Source organism: Nerophis ophidion, linkage group LG01, assembly GCF_033978795.1.
Source record: "Nerophis ophidion isolate RoL-2023_Sa linkage group LG01, RoL_Noph_v1.0, whole genome shotgun sequence".
In the NCBI taxonomy this organism is placed as follows: Eukaryota; Metazoa; Chordata; class Actinopteri; order Syngnathiformes; family Syngnathidae; genus Nerophis; species Nerophis ophidion.
Window position 1 is genome coordinate 54,953,059 of NC_084611.1, and position 27,423 is coordinate 54,980,481.

Here is a 27,423-nt window from a genome sequence, read left to right on the forward strand (position 1 = left end):
TTAAAAGGATGAGATCTCCTTACAAAGGTCCGGAACTGATCATAACTATAAGTTTATATAGATCATATTCGGGCTCCAGTACTCTGGAATGCCCTCCCGGTAACAGTTAGAGATTCTTAATCAGTAGAAGCATTTAAGTCCCATCTTAAAACTCATTCGTATACTCTAGCCTTTAAATAGACCCGCTTTTTAGACCAGTTGATCTGCCGTTTATTTTATTTTATCCTCTGCCCTCTTCTAACTTGTGGAAGGGGGGGTACAGGTCCGGTGGCCATGGATGAAGTGCTGGCTGTCCAGAATCGCGATCCAGGGTGGACCATATTCCCGTGCATCGGTTGGGGACATCTCTGCGCTACTGACCCGTCTCCGCTCGGGATGATCTCCTGTTGACTGGACTCTCACTATTATGTTAGATCCACTATGGACTGGACTCTCACTATGTTGGATCCACTATGGAGTGGACTCTCACTATTATGTTAGATCCACTATGGACTGGACTCTCACAATATCATGTTAGATCCACTATGGACTGGACTCTCACACTATTATGTTAGATCCACCATGGACTGGACTCTTACAATACTATGTTAGATCCACTATGGACTGGACTCTCACTATTATGTTAGATCCACTATGGACTGGACTCTCACTATTATGTTAGATCCACTATGGACTGGACTCTCACTATAATGTTAGCTCTACTATGGACTGGACTTTCACTATTATGTTAGATCAACTATGGACTGGACTTTCACAATATTATGCTGGATCCACTCTACGTCCATTGCATCCGGTCTCCCCTAAAGGAGGCGGGGGGGGTCACCCACATCTGCGGTCCTCTCCAAGGTTTCTCATAGTCATTCACATTGACGTCCCACTGGGTTGCGAGTTTCTCCTTGCCCTTATGTGGGCTCTGAACGGAGGATGTTGTTGTGGCTTGGGCAGCCCTTTGAGACACTCGTAATTCAGAGCTATATAAACAAACATTGACTGATTGATATCGACGACAATATCGCCCCCTTGTGGTGGAAAATGATAAAGGTCGTGACTCTCTTCGACATAGTCCAATCTTCCTGAATTTTTGAAGGTGGGTTGGGGCAAAGGGAAGGACATAACCTCATACGCATATTGGGGCGGTATAGCTCGGTTGATAGAGTGGCCGTGTCAGCAACTTGAGGGTTCCAGTTTCGATCCCCGCTTCTGCCGTCCTAGTCACTGCCGTTGTGTCCATGGGCAAGACACTTTACCCACCTGCTCCCAGTGCCACACCACACTGGTTTAAATGTAACTTAGATATTGGGTTTCACTATGTAAAGCGCCTTGAGTCACTAGAGAAAAGCGCTATATAAGTATAATTCACTTCATGCATGCGTACCCGCCCACTCTCATGAACCCCATATTGCATGAAGCTGCGAGGGCCTGTTCAACCTGCTTGCAACTTTGATTTGGAATGTGATTATGCTTTAAAGGAATGGCCTGATTTAAAGCAAGTATCACACCATTCAGATTAGGTAATTAAAACAAGTTTTTTTTTTAAAGATTTAGTCTAGAATAAATAGCACCAATATCAGTCCAACATCCTTTTAACTGCCTAAAGTGTCCCTATCTTCCTTCCACAGGGTAGAATTTTGTTTTTAAAAGTGCTGTGGGCGCACTTGCCCACATGCACAGAGATGACGCCTGCATTACCCTTACATAACTGTATCCTTCATGTCTTGGGGCAATTATGAAACCAACATGCACTTGAGGATTGCCGAGCCCTCTGCTTTCTGGACTAAATCAAGGTTTGTGTCTTTGGATGCGTTTAAACCAGTGCTGTCAAACGATAGAAATATTCAATTGCGATGAATCGCATTTTGTTTATAGTTAACTTAATTAATTCAATCAATTCGCAGAAATAATTTATTTTTCGTCATTAATAAATGTACAGTGGACTGATAATTTTTAAGTTTTTTAAGACTGGACAATTAAGTTGCTCCAATAATATCAGACTGCTGATATTATCGTCCGATAAATGCTTTAAAATGTAATATCGGAAATTATTGGTATCGGTTTCAAAAAGTATAATTTATGATTTTTTAATACGCCACTGTGTAAACGGACGTAGGGATAAGTACAGAGCGCCAATAAACCTTAAAAGCACTGCCTTTGCGTCCCAGTCCAATCACGTAATATCTACGGCTTTTCACACACGCAAGTGAATGCAATACATACTTGGTCAACAGCCATACATGTCACACAAAGAGTGGCACTATAAACAATGCCGACACAATCATAAACATGTGCCATATAGTGAAACCACACCAAACAAGAATGACAAACATTTCGGGAGAACATCCGCACCGTAACACAACAAAAACAACAGAACAAATACCCAGAACCCCTTGCAGCACTAACTCTTCCGGGACGCTACAATATACACCCCCCCCCCCCCCCAACCCCGCCCACCTCAACGTCCTCATACTCTCTCAGGGAGAGCATGTCCAAAATTCCAAGCTGCTGTTTTGAGGCATGTTAAAAAAAAAAAATGCACTTTGTGACTTCAATAATAAATATGGCAGCGCCGTGTTGGCATTTTTTTCCATAACTTGAGATGATTTATTTTACATTGTTTCATGCATCCAGCGGGGCATCACAACAAAATTAGGTATAATATTTTAAATCCACGACTGTATATATCAGTATCGGTTGATATCGGAATCGGTAATTAAGAGTTGGACGATATCGGCAAAAAAGCCATTTTCGGACATCTCTAATTGATGCTTTAATTCCGTTGCAATACTGTAAAACAGACTCAAAGTGAGTGAACATGAGCGCTGATATTGAATGACAGCAGCAAATTTCGAAGCATTGATTGGTCCTGTTGGATTAATCTGTTTGTGCCGAAAAGACAGCTTATCACTTTCTGAAGTAAAACAATATATTCATCGGTGAAATGCGAAAGATAAATCGCTTTGTGATTGTCATGTCATGTTCGGATGCACTTTGTGGACGCCGTCTTTGCTCCGCAGTAAGTCTTTGCTGTCGTCCAGCATTCTGTTGTTTACTTTGTAGCCAGTTCAGTTTTAGTTCTGTTCTGCGTAGCCTTCCCTAAACTTCAATACCTTTTTTTAGGGACACTCACCTTCTGGCTTCCTGTGCACTTAAGATGCGACTTTAAGGTTTTACTACTTACGTATAAAATACCACACGGTCAGGCTCCAACCTATCTTGTCGATTGTATTGTACCATATGTCCTGGCAAGAAATCTACGTTCAAAGGACTCCGGCTTATTAGTTATTCCCAGAGCCCAAAAAAGTCTGCGAGCTATAGAGTGTTTTCCATTCGGGCTCCAGTACTCTGGAAGGCCCTCCCGGTAACAGTTAGAGATGCTACTTCAGTAGAAGCATTTAAGTCCTATCTTAAAACTCATTTGGATACTCTAGCCTTTAAATAGACCCCCCTTTTAGACCAGTTGATCTGCCGTTTCTTTTCTTTTCTCCTCTGCCCCCCTTTCCCTCGTGGAGGAGGGAGACACAGGTCCGGTGGCCTTGGATGAAGTGCTGGCTGTCCAGAGTCTGGACCGCTCGCCAGTGCATCGGTTGGGGACATCTTTGCGCTGCTGACCCGTCCTTCTTTGCGGGAACTTTGTTGGTTGTCATGTCATGTTCGGATGTACATTGTATTTCTTCCACAGTAAGTCTTTACTGTCATCCAGCATTCTGTTTTTGTTTACTTTGTAGTCAGTTCAGTTTTAGTTTTGTTCTGCGTAGCCTTCCCTAAGCTTCAATGCCTTTTCTTAGGGACACTCACCTTTTGGCTTCCTGTGCACTTAAGATGGGACTTTAAGGTTTTAGTACTTACGTATAAAATACTACACGGTCTAGCGCCATCCTATCTTGTCGATTTTATTGTACCATATGTCTCGGCAAGAAATCTGCGTTCAAAGAACTCCGGCTTATTAGTGATTTCCAGAGCCCAAAAAAAGTCTGCGGGCTATAGAGCGTTTTCTATTCGGGCTCCAGTACTCTGGAATGCCCTGCCGGTAACAGTTAGAGATGCTACCTCAGTAGAAGCATTTAAGTCCTATCTTAAAACCTATTTGTATACTGTAACCTTTAAATAGACCCCCTTTTTAGACCAGTTTATCTGCTGTTTCTTTTCTTTTCTCCTCTGGCCCCCTCTCCCTCGTGGAGTGAGACACACGTCCGGTGGCCTTGGATGAAGTGCTGGCTATCCAGAGTCGGGACCCGGGGTGAACCGCTCGCCTGTGCAGCGGTTGGGGACATCTCTGCGCTGCTGACCTGTCCTTCTTTGTGGGGACATTGTTGATTGTCATGTCATGTTCGGATGTACATTGTCTTTCTTCCACAGTAAGTCTTTGCTGTCCTCCAGCATTCTGTTTTTGTTTACTTTGTAGCCAGTTCATTTTTATCTTTGTTGTGCATAGCTTTCCCTATGCATCAATGCCTTTTCTTAGGGACACTCGGCTTTTGTTTACTTTTGGTTTAAGCATTAGACACTTTTTTACCTGCAATCTGCCTCTGCTGTTCCCGACATCAAAAAAAGCCATTAGCTACCCGCTGCTACCTACTGATATGGAAGAGTATAACGTAGTAAGTCTGCCGATCTCCAGACAGTACAGACACTCAACAACGGCACATTATCTGCGGATTATAATTACTGGTTTGCAAAAACTATTTTTAACCCAAATAGGTGAAATTAAATAATCTCCCACGGCACACCGGACAGTGGTGTGAAAACCAAGCTCTAGATGTTGTGTAGCTGCTGGCTCCCAGTAGCCAATAGCCTACCAGGTTTACTTTATGTGAATAACTCGACTAAAATACAAGAAAAGACAAACCATGTGTGCTTATTGGAGGACATTTAGATGTTAACTGGCTGTCCAGCTTGTATCTGAGATTTTTTATTTTTTTTGGAGGTTTTAGATGCAAGCCGATTATATAATTGCACCAAACATGGCAAGTGTGATTTCAACCTAAGAAGAGATAATATATCAATCCAATAACGTTTTTATTTATATAGCCCATAATCACAACACGTCTTTGGTAAAGATGCCCTTGTGTTGAAATGTGTCTTCTGTGTAGGAAGCTGCAGTTTTGAGTGTGGTTTTAGTGCCAGCCTGATGGCGTTCTCCCTTCATGTGCGTGCCTGCCACCGAGTTCACATGGGGAGAAGGGATGTGCCGCTGGAGCCAGCAGCAGCAGAAGAGACACAGAGGGACATGACTCAGTGCCTCCCGGTCTCTTTTCTCCTACAAATTGTCTGTTCTGGAAGACAAACTGCGTTCAACTTGCAGTGACCTCTTTTCCTACACATCCTTATCGACAGATTCACTGATCGTTGCACGTTGAGCTGAAATTCATTTGCTACATTTGCGACGGACGTGCAAAACTAACAACCGCATGTAAATTTAATGACGTGACGGAATAAGTGTTGTTGGTCTTGTGGGTGCTTGAAATAAGTGAAGTGAAGAGAAGAGATTTTATATTTATAAGCGCTTTACATAGTGAAAGCCATCATCAAAGTTACATTTGACAGCGCAAAAAGTCAGTGTTCAAAAACAAGAAAAATAAAAACAAAAATTAGGTGGATTTTACTTGAACTAAGTACAATGATCTGCCAATAGAACAAGAAAATTTGGTTTGTCTAGACCAAGGGTCGGGAACCTTTTTGGCTGAGAGAGCCATGAAAGCCAAATATTTTAAAATGTATTTCCGTGAGAGCCATATAATATACTAAATGCTTGCATTTTTAAGTAATATCAATATTTTTGAGTATAATAAGTCTTGTATTCTGTTTAATAACATTGTTACTCTGAAGCTAACCAATAATAAATAAAATACTTCTTACCATTAATGTGACTTCTTGAACAGATGCGTTAGAAAATGGATGGATGTATTTAAGTTTATGAGAATGTTTTATATTTTGAACGTTGTTATTAACTCTAATTACCAGTGGAAATATTAATTTCTTATCGTGTTAAGCAATGTCAGCTAAAATTAATCTGAGAGCCAGATGCATCGATCAAAAGAGTCACATCTGGCTCTAGAGCCATAGGTTCCCTACCCCTAGACTCTAGACATTCCAAAACAAGTAAAATGAGCTAACCTCAATGAACCCCACAATACCTTACAATACGTATATTCTCACTATCAACAAGTGTACTACTATATGAGTATGTATTTTCTATTGTTTCATTGAAAATAAAACAGCAAAGTCCATTTTAATTATGAGACACAATTGTGTCAAAGTCAAAAAAAATTTTCATGCTTGAAATAAGAAAGTATTACTTTAAAAAAGCCGTTTTATACTTGTGAGTGTCGATGACATAGCTTTGCAACAGTTGATATTCTAGTTTCAAGCATGGTTTACTCAATATAGGTCATCAAATCTCAGAAACAAGCTGTAATATCTTACTGAGATCATTTAGGACCAAAACACTTAAAATAAGTAAAACACTAACATAAAATCTGCTTCGAGAGAAGAATCATCTTATCAGACAGAAAATAAGCAAATATCCCCCTTATTTGAGATATTTAATCTTACTTGGATTTCAGTTTTTGCAGTGTAGTGAAAGCCATTGTCTAAGTTACATCAAACACTGCAAAAAGTCAGTGTTCAAAAACAAGAAAAAAATATATACAAAAATGAGGGGTATTTTATTTGAATGAACCCAAAATACCTTAAAATAAGTATATTCTCACTAATAACAACTGTACTACTATATCAGTATGTATTTTCTATTGTTTCATTTAAAATAAAACAGCAAAGTCCATTTGGCTGTCATCTGTTTTACTCATGAGACACAATTGTGTCAAAGTCATGATTTTTTTTTCATGCTTGAAATATAAAATGATTACTTTAAAAAAGCAGTTTTATACTTGTGAGTGTTGATGACACAGCTTTGCAACAGTTGCTATTCTAAATTCAAGCATTTTTTACTCAATATAGGTCATCAAATCTCAGCAACAAGCTGTAATATCTTACTGAGATCATTTAATAATAGGGGTGTAACGGTACACAAAAATTTTGGTTCGGTACGTACCTCGGTTTAGAGGTCACGGTTCAGTTAATTTTCGGTACAGTAAGAAAACAACAAATTATACATTTTTTGGTTATTTATTTACTAAATTTGTAAACAATGGCTTTATCCTTTTAACATTGGGAACACTAAAATAATTCTACCCACGTTAATCAACATTAAACTGCCTCAAGTTGTTGCTCAGATTAAATAAAATCACAAAACTTTTCTTCAACATATAAAAAGTGCAACATTAAACAGTTTCAAGTCAACTCACCATGCTTAATTTATCACAACATTTGGGAAGCCTGTAGTTGATTTTTATTATGTAAATGTTATATTTTTATGAACATGTGATAGCAGGGACCCTGCCATTCAAATCTTTTCTGTCCGTAAAACACACGCACGCACGCACGCACGCACGCACGCACGCACGCACGGGGTACGCGTACCCCCATTTGAGAACCACTGGCCTAAGACCTATTTTTTTTGGCACGCACGCACGCACGCACGCACGCACGCACGCACGCACGCACGCACGCACGCACGCACGCACGCACGCACGCACGCACGCACGCACGCACGCACGCACGCACGCACGCACGCACGCACGCACGCACGCACGCACACACACACACACACACACACACACACACACACACACACACACACACACACACACCGCAAAATGAGCTAACGCTATGCTAAAAACTAATTAGCCTTCACCTCAAGCCAGAACTGCGAGCGAGCTGAGCTGAAGTTTGAGTTTCTAAAAGGTCTAAACGGGCTCATAGTGATGTTAGTAGTAGCTGACTGGGAGGTGTTTATTATTATTTGGGGAGAGTACGCTGCCTTATGCTCACCTGCTGAACACCTATCTGCTCGACGCAAAGGCATTTACTACATGCGCTCTGAATATGCACTGCTGATTGGCTGTTACCACTATACATCTAACCAATCAGATGGTTGTGTGGGTGGGTCAATGCTGGGTGCGGAGACAGAGGCAGAAGAAGCAAAGCAGCTTGTTAAGACTTTAGATTAGAAACACGTTCGGTAAACCCCCGTACCGAACCGAAACACCTGTACAGAAACGGTTCAATACAAATACATGTACCGTTACACCCCTATTTAATAATAATAATAATAATAATGGATTAGATTTTATGTCGTGCTTTTCTATTATCAGATGCTCAAAGCGCTCACAGAGAAGTGGGAACCCATCATTCATTCACCCATGGTGGTGGTAAGCTACATTTGTAGCCACAGCTGCCCTGGGGTAGACTGACTTCCGGAAGCGAGGCTGCCAGTTTGCGCCTTTGGCCCCTCCGCCCACCACATATCATTCATTCGTCGTTTATTCACCAGTGTGAGCGGCACCGGGGGCAAGGGTGAAGTGTCCTGCCCAAGGACACAACGGCAGGGATTTGGATGTCAAAAGGCGGGGAGCGAACCTGCAACCCTCAGTTTTCTGGCACGGCCGCTTAACCCACTACGCCATACCGCCTCCAAATTTAGTACCAAAACGCTTAAAACAAGTAAAACACTGTAATATAAAATCTGCTTAGTGAGAAGAATTATCTTATCAGTAAGAAAATAAGCAAAAATCACCCTTATTTGACATATTTAATCATACTTAGATTTCAGTTTTTGCGGTGAAACCAGTGTGGGTGCACTGCAAAAACAGAAATCTAAGTAAGAATAAATATCTCAAATAAGGGTGATATTTGCTTATTTTCTGTCTGATAAGATAATTCTTCTCACTAAGCAGATTTTATGTTAGAGTGTTTTACTTGTTTTAAAGGTTTTGGTCCTAAATGATCTCAGTAAGATATTACAGCTTGTTGCTGAGATTTGATGACCTATATTGAGTAAACCATTCTTGAAACTAAAATATCAACTGTTTCAAAGTTGTGTCATCAACACTCACAAGTATAAAACAGCTTTTTTTAAAGTAATACTTTCTTATTTCAAGCATGAAAAAAATAATTTTGACTTTGACACAATCGTGTCTCATAATTAAAACAGATGACAGCCAAATGGACTTTGCTGTTTTATTTTCAATGAAACAATAGAAAACACATACTCATATAGTAGTACAGTTGCCACAGTACAGTAAACTGACAGTTAATATTTAAACATTTAACATGTGACATTTCAAACTATTTTGAACAGAAATAGTTCATGCACATTCAGATAAATTCCTCAAAATTGCAATTAAAACATTTTAGCCGGGCTGTATATGTTAGCCAGGCTGTATATGTGCGCACTAATTGAATGAAAGAGCACGCACTTGGCGCGATAATGTCCTGTTATCGATGGAAAAATGCATTTTTAGACAATATGATTTGCCCGAGCGGCTAGGAGACCCCGACAGTAACAAGCGGTTGTCTTGTTGCATTTCCATTAAAAACAATAAATTAATTTTTAGTATAAGTTTGCTGGTTTCAAGAAATGTAATGCCGAGCGCATATCATTATGTCAAGATAATGGTAGTAGCATTTACTTAATTTAGGATTATTTTTCAAAATATTGAGCAAAAAGGTCTCATATTTTTTTTCTTACCAAGAAAAGTGAACTTTTTTTTATTGAGAATATACTTATTTTAAGGTATTTTTGGGTTCACTGATGTTAGCTAATTTTACTTGTTTTGGAAAGTCTTGACAAGTCAAATGTTCTTGTTCTATTGGCAGATAATTTTGCTTCGTTCAAGCAAAATACCCTTCATTTTTGTGTTTTGTTTTCTTGTTTTTGAACACTGGCTTTTTGCAGTGTGGCACTGGGAGCAGGTGGGTATAGTATCTTGCTCGAGGACACAATGGCAGTGACAAAGATGGCGGAAGCATGGATCGAACCTGGAACCCTTAAGTTGCTGGCATGGCCACTCCACCAACCGAGCGACGCCACCCAACAGGCAGCTTATTCTATGACAGATGTGTCCAATCAGAGATAAACATGATCAGGCTGTTGGTTTCTTGTTTATATTAAAAACAATCTTTGGAATATGTCTGCACCATGTCACATTAATATGATATTTCCTTCTAAGAGCTATCTATTTTGCAGTGAAACTTTCACTTGTCCGAGTTACACATTTCTGAGAAAAATCTTGTTTTGCATGTCCACTCCAGAGGACACTAGCTCTCAGGGCAATATAGTGTCACACTATATAGAGTATCCATCCATCCATCCATTTTCTACCGCTTGTACCCTTTTGGGGTCGCGGCGGCTTGCCGTAGTCTATTCCAGCTGCACTCGGGTGGAAGTCGGCATATACCCTGGACAAGTCGCCACCTCATCGCAGACTATATAGAGTAGAGATGTTCTAATGATGTTCGGGGACGGCGTGGCGCAGTGGGAGAGTAGCCGTGCGCAACCCGAGGGTCCCTGGTTCAAATCCCACCTAGTACCAACTTCGTCACGTCCGTTGTGTCCTGAGCAAGACACTTCACCCTTGCTCCTGATGGGTGCTGGTTGGCGCCTTGCATGGCAGCTCCCTCCATCAGTGTGTGAATGTGTGTGTGAATGGGTAAATGTGGAAGTAGTGTCAAAGCGCTTTGAGTACCTTGAAGGTAGAAAAGCGCTATACAAGTACAACCCATTTATTTATTTATTTAATCTGATAAGTGTTTTTTACCTGTCCCGATAGACACACCAATGAGCTTGTTTATAGATGTACAATGAAAGTTCTCATAGGAAGTTGCCATTTGTTATAATTTGTGACATGATACAATGCACATTAATGAACATATGAAATATAAATCTGACAGATTGTAGCCAAAGGCGGATTTCCATCTGCATCTCATTACAAAGAAACAAGCCCGGGGCTCCCACTCAGTCAGCTTTATAGTTAGTTGTATTTTTCTTTCACTATTTTTGTTGTATTTATTTGACACGAGTGGAAAGCCAGTCATTGAAAATAATGCCTACCGTATTTTACGGACTATAAGGCGCACTTAAAATCCTTTTTTCCCCTCAAAATCGACAGTGCGCCCTAATGTACGGAATAATTCTGGTTTTGCTTACTGACCTCGAAGGTATTTTATTTGGTACATGGTGTAATGATAAGTGTGACCAGTAGATGGCAGCCGAACAAGAGATGCATGTAGACTGCTATATGATGGCAAAATGACTCAAGTAAACAAAACCAAAATTGTATATGTTCCATTGAAAATATAGAACATTACACACAGCGCTAGTATGACTGGCAAGCTATGAAGCCACACCGCTTGATGGATCGTACTGTGCTTCAACATAGGAGTATTATTATGGTGTGTGTATAAGGGAAGACATATTATTTGCCGTTTTATTTTGTTATATTATGCGAAAGCAACTTTTCTTACCTTCTGGTACCTGCTGATCTGTATTTGAGATCTGCATAAATCCTGAAAAATTGCACGGGTCGGCCTTCGTAGTCCGTGCCGACCCCGTAGTCAGTAAGCTTCTTCTTTTTCTCTATCTTTTTGTTATGGGACATTCATCCTCCGCTGTTGCCATTTCTAATATAAATTAATGTACATTTCTTAGTTATATCTGTCAGTAAAGTCGTTATCAAAGTGCTAAAACATACTGGTGTGGTGAGTTTATTAGAGTTTTGGTCGGACGGTTTTCCACGGGACATAATTCCGGTGTTGTTGTTTCCGGATGAGGAGATGCTGCACCGTTGTTGATTGAAGTAAAGTCGGAATGTCATTAAAACAGTTAGCTCCATCTTTTGACACTTCTTCCACTCCCATCCTCGCATGCTACACCGCTACAACAAAGATGACGGGGAGAAGACGCCGTCGAAGGTGAGCCACGTAAATAAGACCGCCCACAAAAAAAGTGCATCTGGAAGAGACTGTAAGAAAGTGAGTGTCAGAAAGCGGCTAGAAGATCTGTAAAACATAATCTGTCTCATAATAATCATAGCCTGTTCAGTGCCACACTGCTTCATCCCTAGTGAAGGACTAATAGACTCAAACACTATTTTGTCGAAGCTAACTGATATAGAGGTGGCTTGAACCCTTTTCTGATTGTAACCTACAAAACCCAAAACCAGTGAAGTTGGCACGTTGTGTAAATGGTAAATAAAAAACACAATACAATATATTTGTAAATCATTTTCAGCTTATATTCAATTGAATACATTGCAAAGACAAGATATTTATTTATCCAACTGAGAAACTTAGTTTTCTTATGGAAATAATCATTAACTTGGAATTTAATGGCAGCAACACTTTGCAAAAAAGTTGGCACAGGGGCATTTTTACCACTGTGTTACATGGCCTTTCCTTTTAACAACATTCAGTAAACGTTTGGGAATTGAATAGACCAATTTTTAAGTTTTTCAGGTGGAATTCTTTCCCATTCTTGCTTGATGTACAGCTTAAGTCCCGGGTCCCCGTTGTGGTGTTTTAGGTATCATATTGCGCCACATATTTTCAATGGGTGACAGGTTTGGACTACAGGCAGGTCAGTCTAGTACCCGCAGTCTTTTACTACAAAGCAACGCCGTTGTAACACGTGCAGAATGTGGCTTGGCATTGTCTTACTGAAATAAGCAGGGGTGACCATGACAACGTTGCTTGGATGGCAACATATGTTGGTCCAAAACCTGTATGGACTATTCAGCATTAATGGTGCCTTCACAGACGTGTAAGTTACCCATGCCTTGGGCACTAATGCACCCCCATTCCATCACATGTGCTAGCTTTTGAACTTTGCGCCTAAAATTTTGGTCCAGAGGACACGACATCCACAGTTTCCAAAATCAATTTGAAATGTTGACTCGTCAGACCCCAGAACAGGCGTTTTTAGGTGTTATTGATGAATGGCTTTCGCTTTGCAAAGTAGAGTTTTAACTTGCACTTACAGATGTAGCGACGGACTGTAGTTACTGACAGTGGTTTTCTGAAGTTTTCCTGAGCCCATGTGGTGATATCCTTTACACACTAATGTCGGTTTTTGATGCAGTACCGCCTGAGGAATCGAAGGTCACGGGCATTCAATGTTGGGTTTTAGGCCTTGCAGGGATTTCTCCAGATTCTCCATACCTCTTGATGATATCACGGACAGTAGATGGTGAATTCCCTAAATTCCTTGCAATAGCTCGTTGAGAAACGTTGTTCTTAAACTGTTATACAATTTGCTCACGCATTTGTTCACAAAGTGGTGACCCTCACCCCGTCCTTGTTTGTGAATGACTGAGCATTTCATGGAAGCTGCTTTTATACCCAATCACGGCACCCACCGGCTCCCAATTAGCTTGTTCACCTGTGGGATGTTCCAAATAAGAGTTTAATGAGTTTCTCAGTCTTTTTGCCACTTGTGCCAGCTCTTTTGAAACAAGTTGCAGGCATCAAATTCCAAATGAGCTAATATCTGCAAAAATAACAAAGTTTTACCAGTTCGAACGTTAATTATCTTGTCTTTGCAGTCTATACAATTGAATTTAGGTTGAAAAAGATTTGCAAATTATTGTATTCTGTTGTTTTTTTACCATTTACACAACGTGCCAACTTCACTGGTTTTGGAATTTGCATATAAACAACTATATATTTGAAAATGCTTTTTGTTGAGGATGTATTTAACACAATTACATTGATGACTGACATGCAGAAACACTGCCTTTGTCAACACTTGCAGATTTTTGTGCTTATTCTTACCTCACCCAGCCAGGTTGATTAGGTCTCTCTCTCTGAAGACACATCACCCTCCGCACCACTACTGGCATTGGTGTCATGTCGGGAACGCAGGGCACCCCTCTCCCTCGCCGACTCTGAGGGGCCCTTAGAGCGTGTCTTCTCCTTCCTCTGCTGCTGCTTATCCTGCTTGGACAGCTAAGAAAAAAGTGTATCTGTTATGGTTTTTTTCATGTTCCTTTAATTAAATGACAAATAATGCTTCTGTTTTTTTATAAGGTCAAACTTAAGAGGCTCAAACCCAGCTTACATCTTGTCACAAATACAAGTGACGTTTTATGGTGAAGTGAAGTGAATTATATTTATATAGCGCATTTCTCTAGTGACACCCAATGGTTACATGCAAGCTCCCAAAAATGATCTTAAGTTTACAAAAAGAAAATAACTAGTTATATTGCCACACACACACCTTCTTTTTAATTAACTTTTTTGCCCTCATTTTGTATTCCAAACATAAGGCAGATTCTTGTGATGGCAGTGCATCAAAGAAAAGGAAGGTGAAAAGAAAAGTGAAATTAAACGTCACTTTTAGTTCATGCTCTCTGCCAGGGCCCTCCTCTTTGCTTTGCGCTATTGTGCCAAAGCCTGGAGCCACCTGTGTCATTCCTTCTCGTTTCATGCCTTCCCACTTGCTCTGATGTCTATAAAATAAATATTGTTTTTCCACAACATTTTATACAGGACTGTTTTGTCATCATAGACCAGTAAGCACAAGTTACTTTAGTTGCTAAACTTTGATGAAAACGACAGCGCTATTCTACATAACTTGATCCGAGGAAATACAAGAAAAGGTAGGATAAATTATCATCATCTAATTGAGGCAAGTGCACAATATCACCGACCTGTAACACGGAGTGACATAAATGCTGCTAGTTTTTTTATGTGAATCTGAAAATGGAGATATTTGTCTTCAAGAAATACACAATTTTAACTAGAGATGTCCGATAATGGCTTTTTTGCCGATTATCGATACTGTCCAACTCTTAATTACCGATTCCGATACCTGCGATGAGGTGGCGACTTGTCCAGGGTGTACCCTACCTTCCGCCCGATTGTAGCTGAGATAGGCGCCAGCGCCCCCCGCGACCCCGAAAGGGAATAAGCGGTAGAAAATGGATGGATGGATGGATATCAACCGATACTGATATAGACAGTCGTGGAATAAACACATTATTATGCCTAATTTTGTTGTGATGCCCCGCTGGATGCATTAAACAATGTAACAAGGTTTTCCAAAATAAATCAACTCAAGTATGGAAAAAAAATGCCACCATGGCACTGCCATATTTATTATTGAAGTCACAAAGTGCATTATTTTTTTTAACATGCCTCAAAACAGCAGGTTGGAATTTGGGATTTGCTTTCCCTGAGAGAACATGAGGAGGTTTAGGTGGACGGAGTTGGGGGTCAGGGGGGTGTATATTGTAGCGTCCCGAAAGAGTTATTGCTGCAAGGGGTTCTGGGTATTTGTTTTTTTGTGTTTATGTTATGTAACGGTACGGATGTTCTCGCGACCCAACACCATAGTCTTGGTGTTGGGTTTTATCAAATAAATTTCCCCCAAAAATGCGACTTATAGTCCAGTGCGACTTATATATGTTTTTTTTTCTTCTTTATTGTGCATTTTCGGCAGGTGCGACTTATGCTCCGGAGCGACTTATACTCCGGAAAATACGGTAATTTCATTCTATACTTTTGTAGGATGGCCGCTTGATTCCGATTCATGGGAGAAGGGAACTACGTTGATCATTCTGTGCCAAACTGGCTCTTTATCCCTAATGCTTGGCTTCAGTTGGACAAGATTAAAATTCTAAGGACTGCTTAACATCCTTTCTTTTGGGCATGCAAACCAAGCCCACCACAGAAAAAGCCGCCAAAGTAGGTTGAGTATCCAAACGTAAGGACATTAGGTAGATTTTATTCACACACATGTCAAGGTTTTTGATGAAATATTAAAGACATGGATTTATCTATGTAAATCAGCGGTATCAAACATATGGGCCGTGGGCCGGATCAGGCTTGCGTACATGTTTTTTGAGTGGAGTTGAGTTTAAGTTTACGTAGAACATGCAAGCATACAACAATTTCCAGTTTCTTTTTGCAACATGTTTGAAAAGGAGTAGGAAGAAGCAGAGCTTATTTAATCCTACCCCTTTTCTTTTACATAACAGTTGCTAAAACTTTTGTTTACTTCTTGTTCTCAATTTATTCACAATATACTCAATAAGTAATGACGATAAAAATAAATAAATAATACTTGGTAAAGTAAGTTGCATTTCATATGATGAGATAAGTAAGATTATTTTGAGAATGAATGATGGATAAATGAAATAAATTCAGAATGTTTATCATGGTTCTTCTTCTTTGTACTTTGTAAACACTTTAAGTTTAAAGAGTTTCTTGAAGAAGATCATATTAGTACATTGTTGGATTGCTTTGCTTAATCCATTCCATAATTTAATTCCACATACAGATAGACTGAACGTCTTAAGTGTTGTACGTGCGTACAAATGTTTTAAATACAATTTTTCTCTAAGATTATATTTCTCATGTTTTTTTGGGAAGAATTGTTGTATATTGTTGTTTTATTCGAGTTTAAAAAAATGAGCCAAAATTTTTGAATGAAAGAAACTGCGGTTCTAAATGTGTCCACTAGATGTCACAAGAGCAATTCTTTGAATCTTTGTAGAAGATGCTACATATGTAAAACAAAATAAACCACATGATGTTAGTGCACTAGTAGAGGAAAATGAGCAAACTACCGTATTTTTCGGATTATAAGTCGCTCCGGAGTATACGTCACACCGGCCGAAAATCCATAATAAATAAGGAAAAAAAACATATATACGTCGCACTGGAGTATAAGTCGCATTTTTGGGGGAAATTTATTTGATAAAATCCAACACCAAGAATAGACATTTGAAAGGCAATTTAAAATAAATAAAGAATAGTGAATAACAGGCTGAATAAGTGTACGTTATATGACGCATAAATAACCAACTGAGAAGGTGCCTGGTATGTTAACGTAACATATTATGGTAAGAGTCATTCAAATAACTATAACATATAGAACATGTTATACGTTTACCAAACAATCTGTCACTCCTAGTCGATAAATCCCATGAAATCTTCTTCCTTGATTTCGCTTCCAAAACAACTCTGCCAACTCCAAAGGTATGAGCCGCTTCCTCTTGTCGTTTTCTGCTGCATATTTCACTACGTCCAGCTTGTAATCTGCAGTACATGATTTCCTTTTCGGTGCCATTTTTTTTCAGCCCTTCTCAGTTTTTATAAGTTACCGCCAATGATGAATAGTACCATTTTAATAGCTACAATAGTAGCATATAGCAGTTAGCAATCAATGACCCACAATGCATTTCAGCCATGACCCTCCCCTGCCGAATTCTAATTGGTTGAGGTGTATGTGACGATTGCTGACGTGTGTGTGACGATTTGTAACATTTTCTTTGTCTCTTCCGCTATCCATCCATCCATCCATCCATCCATCCATTTTCTACCGCTTATTCCCTTTTGGGGTTGCGGGGGGCGCTGGCGCCTATCTCAGCTACAATCGGGCGCTAATGAGATAAATAATTTTATTTGATATTTTACGGTAATTTGTTAATAATTTCACACATAAGTCGCTCCGGAGTATATGTCGCACCCCTGGCCAAACTATGAAAAAAAGTGTGATTTATAGTCCGAAAAATACGGTACATAAATAGCATCCTGTAATTTGATTTTTAGATTATTTTTTTATTGTGATAGATTGAAAATTAAAAACACCAATGAGTTGACTAATGAACATTATCATAAAATGTATTCAGAAAGAATAAATAACAACAAATAAAGACAGAATACTATCAACCGCAACATGTAAGTGTAAAAAAACAACAACAATATTATGATTTGTACATTTTCAGAATGTGCTTGTTCTATTTTTAAACAAATAAAACATTCTGAACTTGTCTTTGTTTTTAAATTATTGTTCCGTGATTTTACCATTCTGGCCCACTTGGGAGTAGATTTTTCTCCATGTGGCCCCCCATCTAAAATGAGTTTGACACCCCTGCTGTAAATAAAAGCTGCAACCAGAGCAAATACTGTATGTATATTTCTATTTAGTCAATGTAGAGTTACTAAGATATAGTTATAGATGACATATTAGCAACACGAGTCAGTATGAATAACTTCTCCTTCTGAATAACAGCAAATTAAACCATGAGTAGTAACAAAGGTTGTACAAAATAAAAGTATGTACTGTATATTACCACCGAGCAGAGGAAAAAAATGTGGTAATGACGACAACTGACACACCGGTTAATCTGGCAGATATATCCATCCAAATCGACAAAAATACACAGATCAATAGTTGACAGTACCTGTCTGGGGTCTGCAGAAGCAGTCGGTGAAACAACTTCAATGGTAACAGGGCCATCATTCTGAATGTGTACTTGCATGGAGGCCCCAAACCTTCCATCTGAAAACACACAACAAATATTTAATCATGCGGTGGGAAGTGACCAGTTGTTAATCCAATATTTTGTCCAATTAAATGACAACTAACAACTTTTCATCCAATGAGGCAATATGGTCTAAGTCTTAATGAAGTGTGTCCAAAGAGTGAACCCCTGCAACATTTTTTATTTTTTTGCTCTCAGTATATTCTAAAAATGTTTTATTTTTAATGAGATGTATAATAAGATGTTACAAATATTTTTAGAGGTGTCTTAGAATAGTTGATTCAAAAAAATCTCAGATTTGAATATGTCCGATTCATGTCAACCTTGCAATCAAATTGTCACACACTGAGCTTCCGGACATTGGGAAGCTGCAGGACAGGAGCTCCCCACGTCAGACACGAAATATGCCAAACCACCCCACGGCTTTGGTGTTCTGTATAAGATCGGATTCGGTCCGCAGTTACGGTAACACTTTGTCGAGTTTCGTGATTATGGATTACGCATACTAGCGCGTGTCAAATAAAAAGTAGCAACCATGGTGAAATCCGAAACTTCTAGATAGAGATGTCCCATAATGGCTTTTTTGCCAATATTCAATATTGCGATATTGTCCAACTCTTAATTACCGATTCCGATATCAACCGGTACCGATTCATACTGTCGTGGAATTAACATATTATTGTGCCTAATTTTGTTGTGATTCCCTGCTGGATGCATTAAACAATGTAACAAGGTTTTCCAAAATAAATCAACTCAACGTAAAGCCGCTGCTCCTCCACATCGAGAGGAGCCAGATGAGGTGGTTCGGGCATCTGGTCAGGATGCCACCCGAACGCCTCCCTAGGGAGGTGTTTAGGGCACGTCCAACCGGTAGGAGGCCACGGGGAAGACCCAGGACACGCTGGGAAGACTATGTCTCCCGGCTGGCCTGGGAACGCCTCGGGATCCCCCGGGAAGAGCTAGACGAAGTGGCTGGAGATAGGGAAGTCTGGGCTTCCCTGCTTAGGCTGCTGCCCCCGCGACCCGACCTCGGATAAGCGGAAGATGATGGATGGATGGAAGTTATGGAAAGAAAATGCTGACATGGCACTGCCATATTTATTATTGAAGTCACAAAGTGCATTATTTGTTTAAACATGCTTCAAAACAGCAGCTTGGAATTTGGGACATGCTCTCCCTGAGAGAGCATGAGGAGGTTGAGGTGGAGGAGATAAAGGGGTATCGGGGGCTGTATATTGTAGCGTCCCGGAAGAGTTGGTGCTGCAAGGGGGTTCTGTGTATTTGTTCTGTTGTGTTTATGTTGTCTTACAGCGTAGATGTTCTCCCGAAATGTGTTCGTCATTCTTGTTTGGTGTGGGTTCACAGTGTGGCGCATATTTGTAACAGTGTTAAAGTTGTTTATACAGGCACCCTAAGTGTAACCTGTATGGCTGTTGATCAAGTATGGCTTGCATTCACTTGTGTGTGTGAAAAGCCGTAGATCAGGGGTCTAAGACACGCGGCCAACGGGCCAATTGCGGACGGCGAGATGTTATTTTACATACCCCACCTTAATATGAAAGTTTAATATTAGTGCGGCCCGCAAGTTTTATATAAATGGCGCTTGACAGCGTTGTTTTATTTGGGTCCAAAATGTGTTTTCAACGTACTGGTTTGCCTTCCCCTGCGTTAGTGAAAAAGTGGCAAATGAGTGAAAGCAACAGAGACGTTGCCATGGAGACGAGGGTTTTCTTACGTGCCTGGGTGCAGTCACGACACCTGTCCATCAGTAATAACAGTCCCCGATAACCTGGACCAATTCAAACAGTTATTATTATTTAATTTTTAATTGTTTAATTTGCATTGCTTCACACGATGAACACTACATATATTTCCATATGACGCCGGATAAAACTCCGGGAGCCGTCACTTTTTTGCATTCGCAAAAAGGGTTGGCAAGTATGGCTGGCAAGTATAGGGTTGGCAAGTATGACTGGGAAACGCGACTGCGCTGTACTTCTCCCTACGTCCGTGTACCACTCCGTACAGCGGCGTTTTAAAAAGTCATTCATTTTACTTTTCGAAACAGATACCGATAATTCCCGATATTGCATCTTAAAGCATTTATCGGACGATAATATCGGCGGTCCAATATTATCGGTCATCTCTACTTCTAGTAGACGTGGTTATTTTTTCCACTCTTACGCTCACTCATCCTTTTCTCCGTTACAAGCTCAGGAATTGATATGCATGTTGCACCGCCCATTATTCTCTTTTTTGATTAAAATATTAATATGATTGTGAGAAGCTATAATCGAAATTTAAATGTTATTAATTGTCCAGTGCTAGAACACATTTTGGGTTTTTGCACATTTTTTATTGTATATATGTCGCAGGCTCAGTTGCCACACTTTGAACACCCGTGGCTTAACACCTACTGACCTACATTGGATTGCTTTTTAGCAAATTCAATAGAAAAATGTATCGTCGTATTTCTGTTTAAAATGTTTGGGAACCCCTGGTTCATCACGATAAAAGCAGTACGACTGAAGCAACATTTTATAAGTTCCTGTACAGCCCTGACACATTTAGAATGGATGCCGTATGAGAACAGCCTAAAAGTTCTTCATTGGGCCAGTGAGATTAATGACACGGTCTGCATACTAACGGTGGGCCGGACTAAAATATTGCTGCATCATCATGTTTCCTCTTTTTGAGGGCGGAGCTAATTATAGGTCCAGGGTGAGCCAAGGTGATTTCTCTGACACTTCCCTGGTGTGCAGACCCAGTTCCGTGTCAGCGTAATAGTACTAATCATCATAGGTGGGTAGTAACGCGCTACATTTACTCCGTTACATCTACTTGAGTAACTTTTGTGATAAATTGTACTTCTAAGAGTAGTTTTAATGCAACATACTTTTACTTTTAGTTGAGTATATTTATATAGAAGAAACGCTACTTTTACTCCACTCCATTTATCTACATTCAGCTCGCTACTCGCTACTGATTTTTATCGATCTGTTAATGCACACTTTGTTTTTTTTGGTTCGTCAGACAGACCTTCAAAGTAGGATCTATCACATGCCTGCATTTCACCAATAAGATGCAGTCACTGGTGACGTTTAACTCCGTTTCACCAATCAAACAGAGCCAGACAGTCACAGGATTAACTGCACATTTTTTTAATAAACCTTTATTTATAAATTTCAACATTTACAAACAGTTGAAAAAAATAATCAAAGTAAGTATAAAAACAGTACAAAACAGTATAAAAACTGTACAAAAGAGCGCTAGGGGGTTGTAAATTCTAAATAACTAAAAGAGAGTGCAAAAAAAAATATATATATATATAAAATAAGCAAAGTGCAAAGCCATAGGCTCACTCAATCTCAGTAAATCATTTAAATTTGTAACACAGCATCATCGTTTTCACAGCTTTTTGGTTGTTAGGGATAGAGTGTTTTAATGTAGAGTTCTAAATCTTTTTTTAAAAGCACAAAAAACAGGTCGGGTATTGAGAAACTTACATTTATGAATATAAAACTTAGCCAATAGTATCATGAGGTTGCAAAGATAAAATTCATTTTCGATTTTTTTTTTCAATACAGTGTAAAACCAAATATATATTATTTAATATATATTATTGTTTTAGTTGCTTAAGAGATATTCCTGGCCCGCAATTTGTTCATTGCTTTTTTTATGTTTTTGTGCATTACTTGCTGCCGTCATCATTAAACGAACAGGTTACTCATCAGTTACTCAGTACTTGATCAGTTTTTTTCAAAACAAACTTTTTACTTTTACTCAAGTAAATATTTGGGTGACTACTCCTTACTTTTACTTGAGTAATACATCTCTAAAGTAACAGTACTCTTACTTGAGTACAAGTTCTGTCTACTCTACCTACCTCTGCTAATCATCCACACCAACTTCCCAAAACTGTTCTAAATGCAGTAACATGCGGGACAACAGAGTTGATCCAAGTAATGTTTTTGCACTTGACTAACACCTTAACCCGATGATTTTCAACCACTGTGACTCGGCACACTAGTGTGCCGTGGGAAATTATGCAATTTCACTTATCCATCCATCCATTTTCTACCGCTTAATCCCTTTCGGGGTCGCGGGGGGCGCTGGCGCCTATCTCAGCTACAATCGGGCGGAAGGCATGGTACACCCTGGACAAGTCGCCACCTCATCGCAGGGCCAACACAGATAGACAGACAACATTCACACTCACATTCACACACTAGGGCCAATTTAGTGTTGCCAATCAACCTATCCCCAGGTGCATGTCTTTGGAGGTGGGAGGAAGCCGGAGTACCCGGAGGGAACCCACGCATTCACGGGGAGAACATGCAAACTCCACACAGAAAGATCCCGAGCCTGGATTTAAACCCAGGACTGCAGGAACTTCGTATTGTGAGGCAGACGCACTAACCCCTCTGCCACCGTGAAGCCGCAATTTCACTTAATTGGTCTAAAAATACATAATCATAATAATGTGCCGTTGTCAAGTGCCTGTGCTGTGTAGATCTTGGCAGGGTAATCTCAAAATACTCCATATCAGTAGATGGCAGCAGGTAGCTCATTTTTTTGAAGAATTCGGAACGCGTCGAGGATGGTTTGTCGTGATCCCAAATGCAGAGCACAGCGGCAGGCAGCGTGCCGGTAAAAAAGGCATGCAACGCTTAAACCAAAAATTAACAAAAGGCAAGTCCCGCTAGGAAAAGGCACTGAAGCATAGGGATAGCTATGTAAAACAAAAGTAAAACTGAACTGGCTACAAAGTCAACAAAAACAGAATTCTGGACGACAGCAAAAACTTACAGCGTGTGGAGCAGAGACGGCCTCCACAAAGCACATCCGTACATGACATGACAATCAACGATGTCCCCACCAAGAAGGATAGCGTACGCACAATTTAAATAGTCTTGATTGCAAAAATAAATCAGGTGCAGGTAATAGCACTCAAAGGAAGGCGTGAAGCTGCTACAGGGGAACGCCCACAAAACAGGAAGGGTCACCAAAATAACAGCGCAAGACAAGAACTAAAGTACTACACACAGGAAACAACAACAAACTAAAAATAAAGCACAACAACCTGGTGGAGTTTAATTTTTTAACCTTTTCTGCTGGTGGTGTCACCACCTGCTGCCACCTAGTGGTTTGTATTCAGTTTCCTTTGTTGGTGCAGTTGACCTTGTGACCTCACTCCAGTTCTCTTTCCCCTGCAGTTCCCGTCTCTCTCGTGGGTGGAGCTGCGAGACGTGCACAGCTGTTTCTAATTTTGATTGAGGATATTTAACCTGCAATTTGGCAGCTGGATGGCACTTGGCGATTCAACCCTGTGGCTTCACTCCGAGACCTCTCCTGCATTTTGCTACGCTTGTTCCTGACTGCTCCTGGTGCCATCCAGCCTGTGTCTTAGTTTGTAGTTGCACGTCTTGCAAACTCTAGCCCAAGTTTTAGTTTAGATTGGATAACTTTTGTTGTTTTTGCCACGAAGCCCTTTTTGAGTTTACCTTCTTCCTTCGTCGTCCTTAGTTCTCTCCTTTTTGGAGCACCCTTAGTTGTGAGTACATTCTACTGAGTAAAGACTGTTTTACTCACCTTTCGTGTGTCTGCATCCTTGGGTTCCTCGCCACACTTGTAATATCAAACCGTGACAGAATCGCCAAGTCAAGATGGAACCCGCAGACGAAGATCCAGTTCGACGGGCCTTCAGGGCTCATGGCCAGCAAATAAGTCAACATGATCAAAGTCTGGCCGAACTGACAGCACTGGTGCGGGAGATGCACACCCGCATGCTTGTCCCTCATCCGCTACAAAACCCGGAGGTAGTTCAACCGGCAGCAGCAAACCTCGGTTCCCCCGACGTCTCGACACCGAGTTTTTGTGCCCGGGAACCCAGCATACCACACCCATCTAGGTATGAAGGGGACTTTGGTAAATGCAGACTCTTTTTGTACCAGTGCTCTTTAGTATTTGCACAGCAGCCTCACTCATATTCATCTGATCCCGCCCGAGTGGCCTATATACTCAGCCTACTGGCCGGAAGAGCAGCACGCTGGGCTATGGAGGTATGTGAGAGCAAACCAGAACTTCGCTCTAGTCTAACCCTGTTCTCTGCTGAGCTGTGCAGTGTGTTTGACCATCCGGTGAGGGAACGAGAGGCAGGCAGCCGCCTCCTCGCGCTTCGACAGGGGATTTCCTCCGTAGCCGACCACTCTATCTCCTTCCGGATCCTGGCAGCAGAGAGCGGCTGGGAGGAGAGAGCATTGCGGGGAATTTTCCTGGCTAGTCTCAGCCCCCGCATCCATGACGAGCTGGCGGCCCGTGACGAGACCCAGACCCTTGAAGAGCTCATCTCGCTTTCCATCCGCTTGGACAACCGCCTACGAGAACGTCAAGCCCAAAAGGAGAGGGATCCTCCGTCCACCAGGTGGCAGTCACCGACCAGCCCTCTACTACCTCAGTCCAAACCTCAGGGGGGATCGCTTCCGCCTCTTGATTACAGTTCCCCGGAGGAGGGGCCAGAGGGCGCAATACCCATGAAGTTGAGTGGCAACCGCCTGTCATCAGAGGAGAGGAGTCGAAGGATAAGACTGAGGCTATGCTTGTATTGCGGAGCTGCGGACCACTTCCGCATTCACTGCCCTGCGCGCCCTATCAAAGACCGTCCTGCTTCCACCAGAGATCTTCCGCTGCCAAGATTACCATCTTCGCCGCCTGCCCCGGCAGCTACGTCTGCACCTCCCCAGCAGATGGGAAGACTTCAAGTAGAAGGTACTCTGTTTTGGGTGGGGGGATCATGCCCTATCAAGGCACTTATTGACTCAGGGGCAGATGAGAACATTATTGACTGTGATCTTGTTAAGTCATTAAAAATTCCTGCTGTGGGTATCGAACGTGTAAAGACGGTTAGCTCACTTGACGGGCGTCACCTGGCTAATATTACGCATCAAACACTCGACACATCTCTCCTTATTTCGGGAAACCACCGTGAGAAGGTTAGTTTTTTTATTATGCCGTCTCGCTCGGCTCCCGCAGTTCTTGGTCTTCCTTGGTTGCAACGTCACAGTCCGAGCATAGATTGGACTACACTCAAGATTATGAACTGGAGTATATTTTGTCATAGTCACTGTCTGCGTTCCGCTGCGTCTCCTATTAAGCCAGTCATTCCGTCCAGTCCGCAACCCCCTGATTTATCACTAATCCCTGAGGAGTATCATTCACTTAGGGAGGTGTTTTTTAAAGACCGGGCGACAGCCCTACCCCCCCACCGCCCATATGATTGTGCCATTGACCTCCTTCCAGGGTCTACGCTACCTTCGTCAAGGTTGTTCAATATTTCACGTCCCGAACAGCTTGCTATGGAGGAATATATCTCCTCTTCACTCGCCGCCGGACACATTCGTCCTTCTTCCGCTCCCGTAGAAGGATGGAGGGCTGCGACCATGTATTGACTATCGAGCGCTAAATAAGATTACTATTAAGAACAAATACCCTCTTCCACTGCTAGAATCTTCTTTCACACCTCTGCATGGGGCGGTAGTTTTTACCAAGCTGGACCTACGCAACGCGTATCACCTTGTGCGCATTCGTCAGGGTGACGAATGGAAGACTGCTTTTAACACCCCATTAGGCCACTTTGAATATTGCGTCATGCCGTTTGGGCTCACTAATGCTCCCGGTGTTTTTCAGTGTTTGATCAACGACGTTCTCCGCGACATGATAGGTCGATTTGTAGTAGTTTATTTAGATGACATACTTATCTTTTCACGCTCCATCGAAACACACCGCCAACATGTTCATCTGGTTTTGCAGAGACTGTTAGAGAACCGATTGTATGTTAAGCCCCAAAAGTGCACGTTTCATTCTCCCACTGTGTCATTTTTGGGGCTGATTGTAGAAAAGGGGCAGGTTAAACCAGACCCAGCTAAGGTCCAAGCAGTGGTAGACTGGCCAATTCCGACTTCCAGAAAACTGTTGCAACAGTTCCTCGGGTTCGCTAACTTTTACAGACGTTTTATTAGGAATTTCAGTAAGATTGCGCAGCCGCTTAATAGACTAACTTCCTCCAAGGTTCCTTTTGAGTGGTCCTCTGAGGCGGATCAAGCCTTTCGGCACCTTAAATCCCTTTTCACCTCTGCTCCTGTATTAGTTCACTGTAATCTTGATCTCCAATTTTTTGTTGAGGTAGATGCTTCTGACACCGGTGTAGGGGCTGTTTTGTCCCAGCGTTCCACTGTCGATCAGAGGCTGCACCCCTGCGCTTTCTTCTCCAAACGCCTGTCACCAGCGGAAAGGAACTATGACATTGGGAACCGAGAGCTGCTGGCAGTCATCCTGGCTCTTCAAGAATGGGGGCACTGGCTAGAGGGGGCCAAACATCCTGTCATCATATACACTGATCATCGTAACCTAGCCTACCTTCGCTCTGCTCAACGCCTCAATCCCCGCCAGGCCCGTTGGTCACTATTCCTCACTAGGTTTGATTATTGCATCACTTTTCGCCCAGGGTCACACAACGTTAAACCTGATGCATTGTCGAGGATGTTCTCTCCCTCTACAGAAGACACCCCCCCAGAGACCATCATTCCCCAGTCCCGGATCATTGGTGCAGTACAGTGGAAAATTGAGAAGCGGGTGTCGGAGGCTACCAGGGACTCTCCTACTCCGGCTGGTTGCCCCCCTGGTCGCCTTTTTGTACCAAAGACTCTCCGTCCAGAAGTCTTGTCTTGGGCTCACTCCTCCAAGATCGCCTGCCACCCTGGGGCCAAACGCACTGAGTTCCTACTGACTCAGCGATTTTGGTGGCCAACCGTTCAAAAGGACACTAGGAGATTTGTGGCCGCATGCCAGGTCTGCGCCAGGAGCAAACCATCCCATATGGCTCCGGCGGGGTTGCTGCAGCCCCTTCCCATCCCCTCTCGTCCATGGTTGCACATTGCTCTGGACTTCGTCACAGGTCTACCCATCTCCAGGGGGTTTTCTGTTATCCTCACCATTGTTGATAGGTTTTCTAAGTTTACACATTTTATCCCCCTTCGTAGACTTCCCTCCTCCCTGGAAACGGCAAAATTGCTGGTCACCCACGTGGTTCGTCTTCACGGAATCCCAATGGATGTGGTATCAGACAGAGGACCTCAGTTTTCTTCGGCTACATGCAGAGCATTCTGCAACCTGTTGGGGGCGACCGTCAGTATGTCATCAGGATACCACCCGCAATCTAATGGACAATCCGAAAGAGCCAACCAGGACTTAGGAGCGGCCT

General features: G+C 41.7%; 1 protein-coding gene across 8 annotated transcripts in view; it reads right to left on the bottom strand.

Annotated features, from left to right (window-relative positions):
- The window catches only part of dtd1 (D-aminoacyl-tRNA deacylase 1), a 52,033-nt gene that overhangs the window by 13,760 nt on the left and 10,850 nt on the right, over nucleotides 1-27,423 (bottom strand). For 3 of the 8 annotated variants that reach the window (XM_061907675.1, XM_061907660.1, XM_061907715.1), the window contains exons 4-5: nucleotides 18,084-18,181; nucleotides 13,666-13,839 (exon numbers count right to left, since the gene is read on the bottom strand). In XM_061907675.1, the coding sequence (XP_061763659.1) occupies nucleotides 13,684-13,839; nucleotides 18,084-18,181 (254 nt within the window). In that variant the 3' untranslated portion in view covers nucleotides 13,666-13,683. Of the gene's footprint in view, nucleotides 1-11,585; nucleotides 11,859-13,665; nucleotides 13,840-18,083; nucleotides 18,182-27,423 lie in introns of those variants that run through there. The other 5 variants (XM_061907706.1, XM_061907697.1, XM_061907682.1 and 2 more) reach the window with 4 other exon arrangements.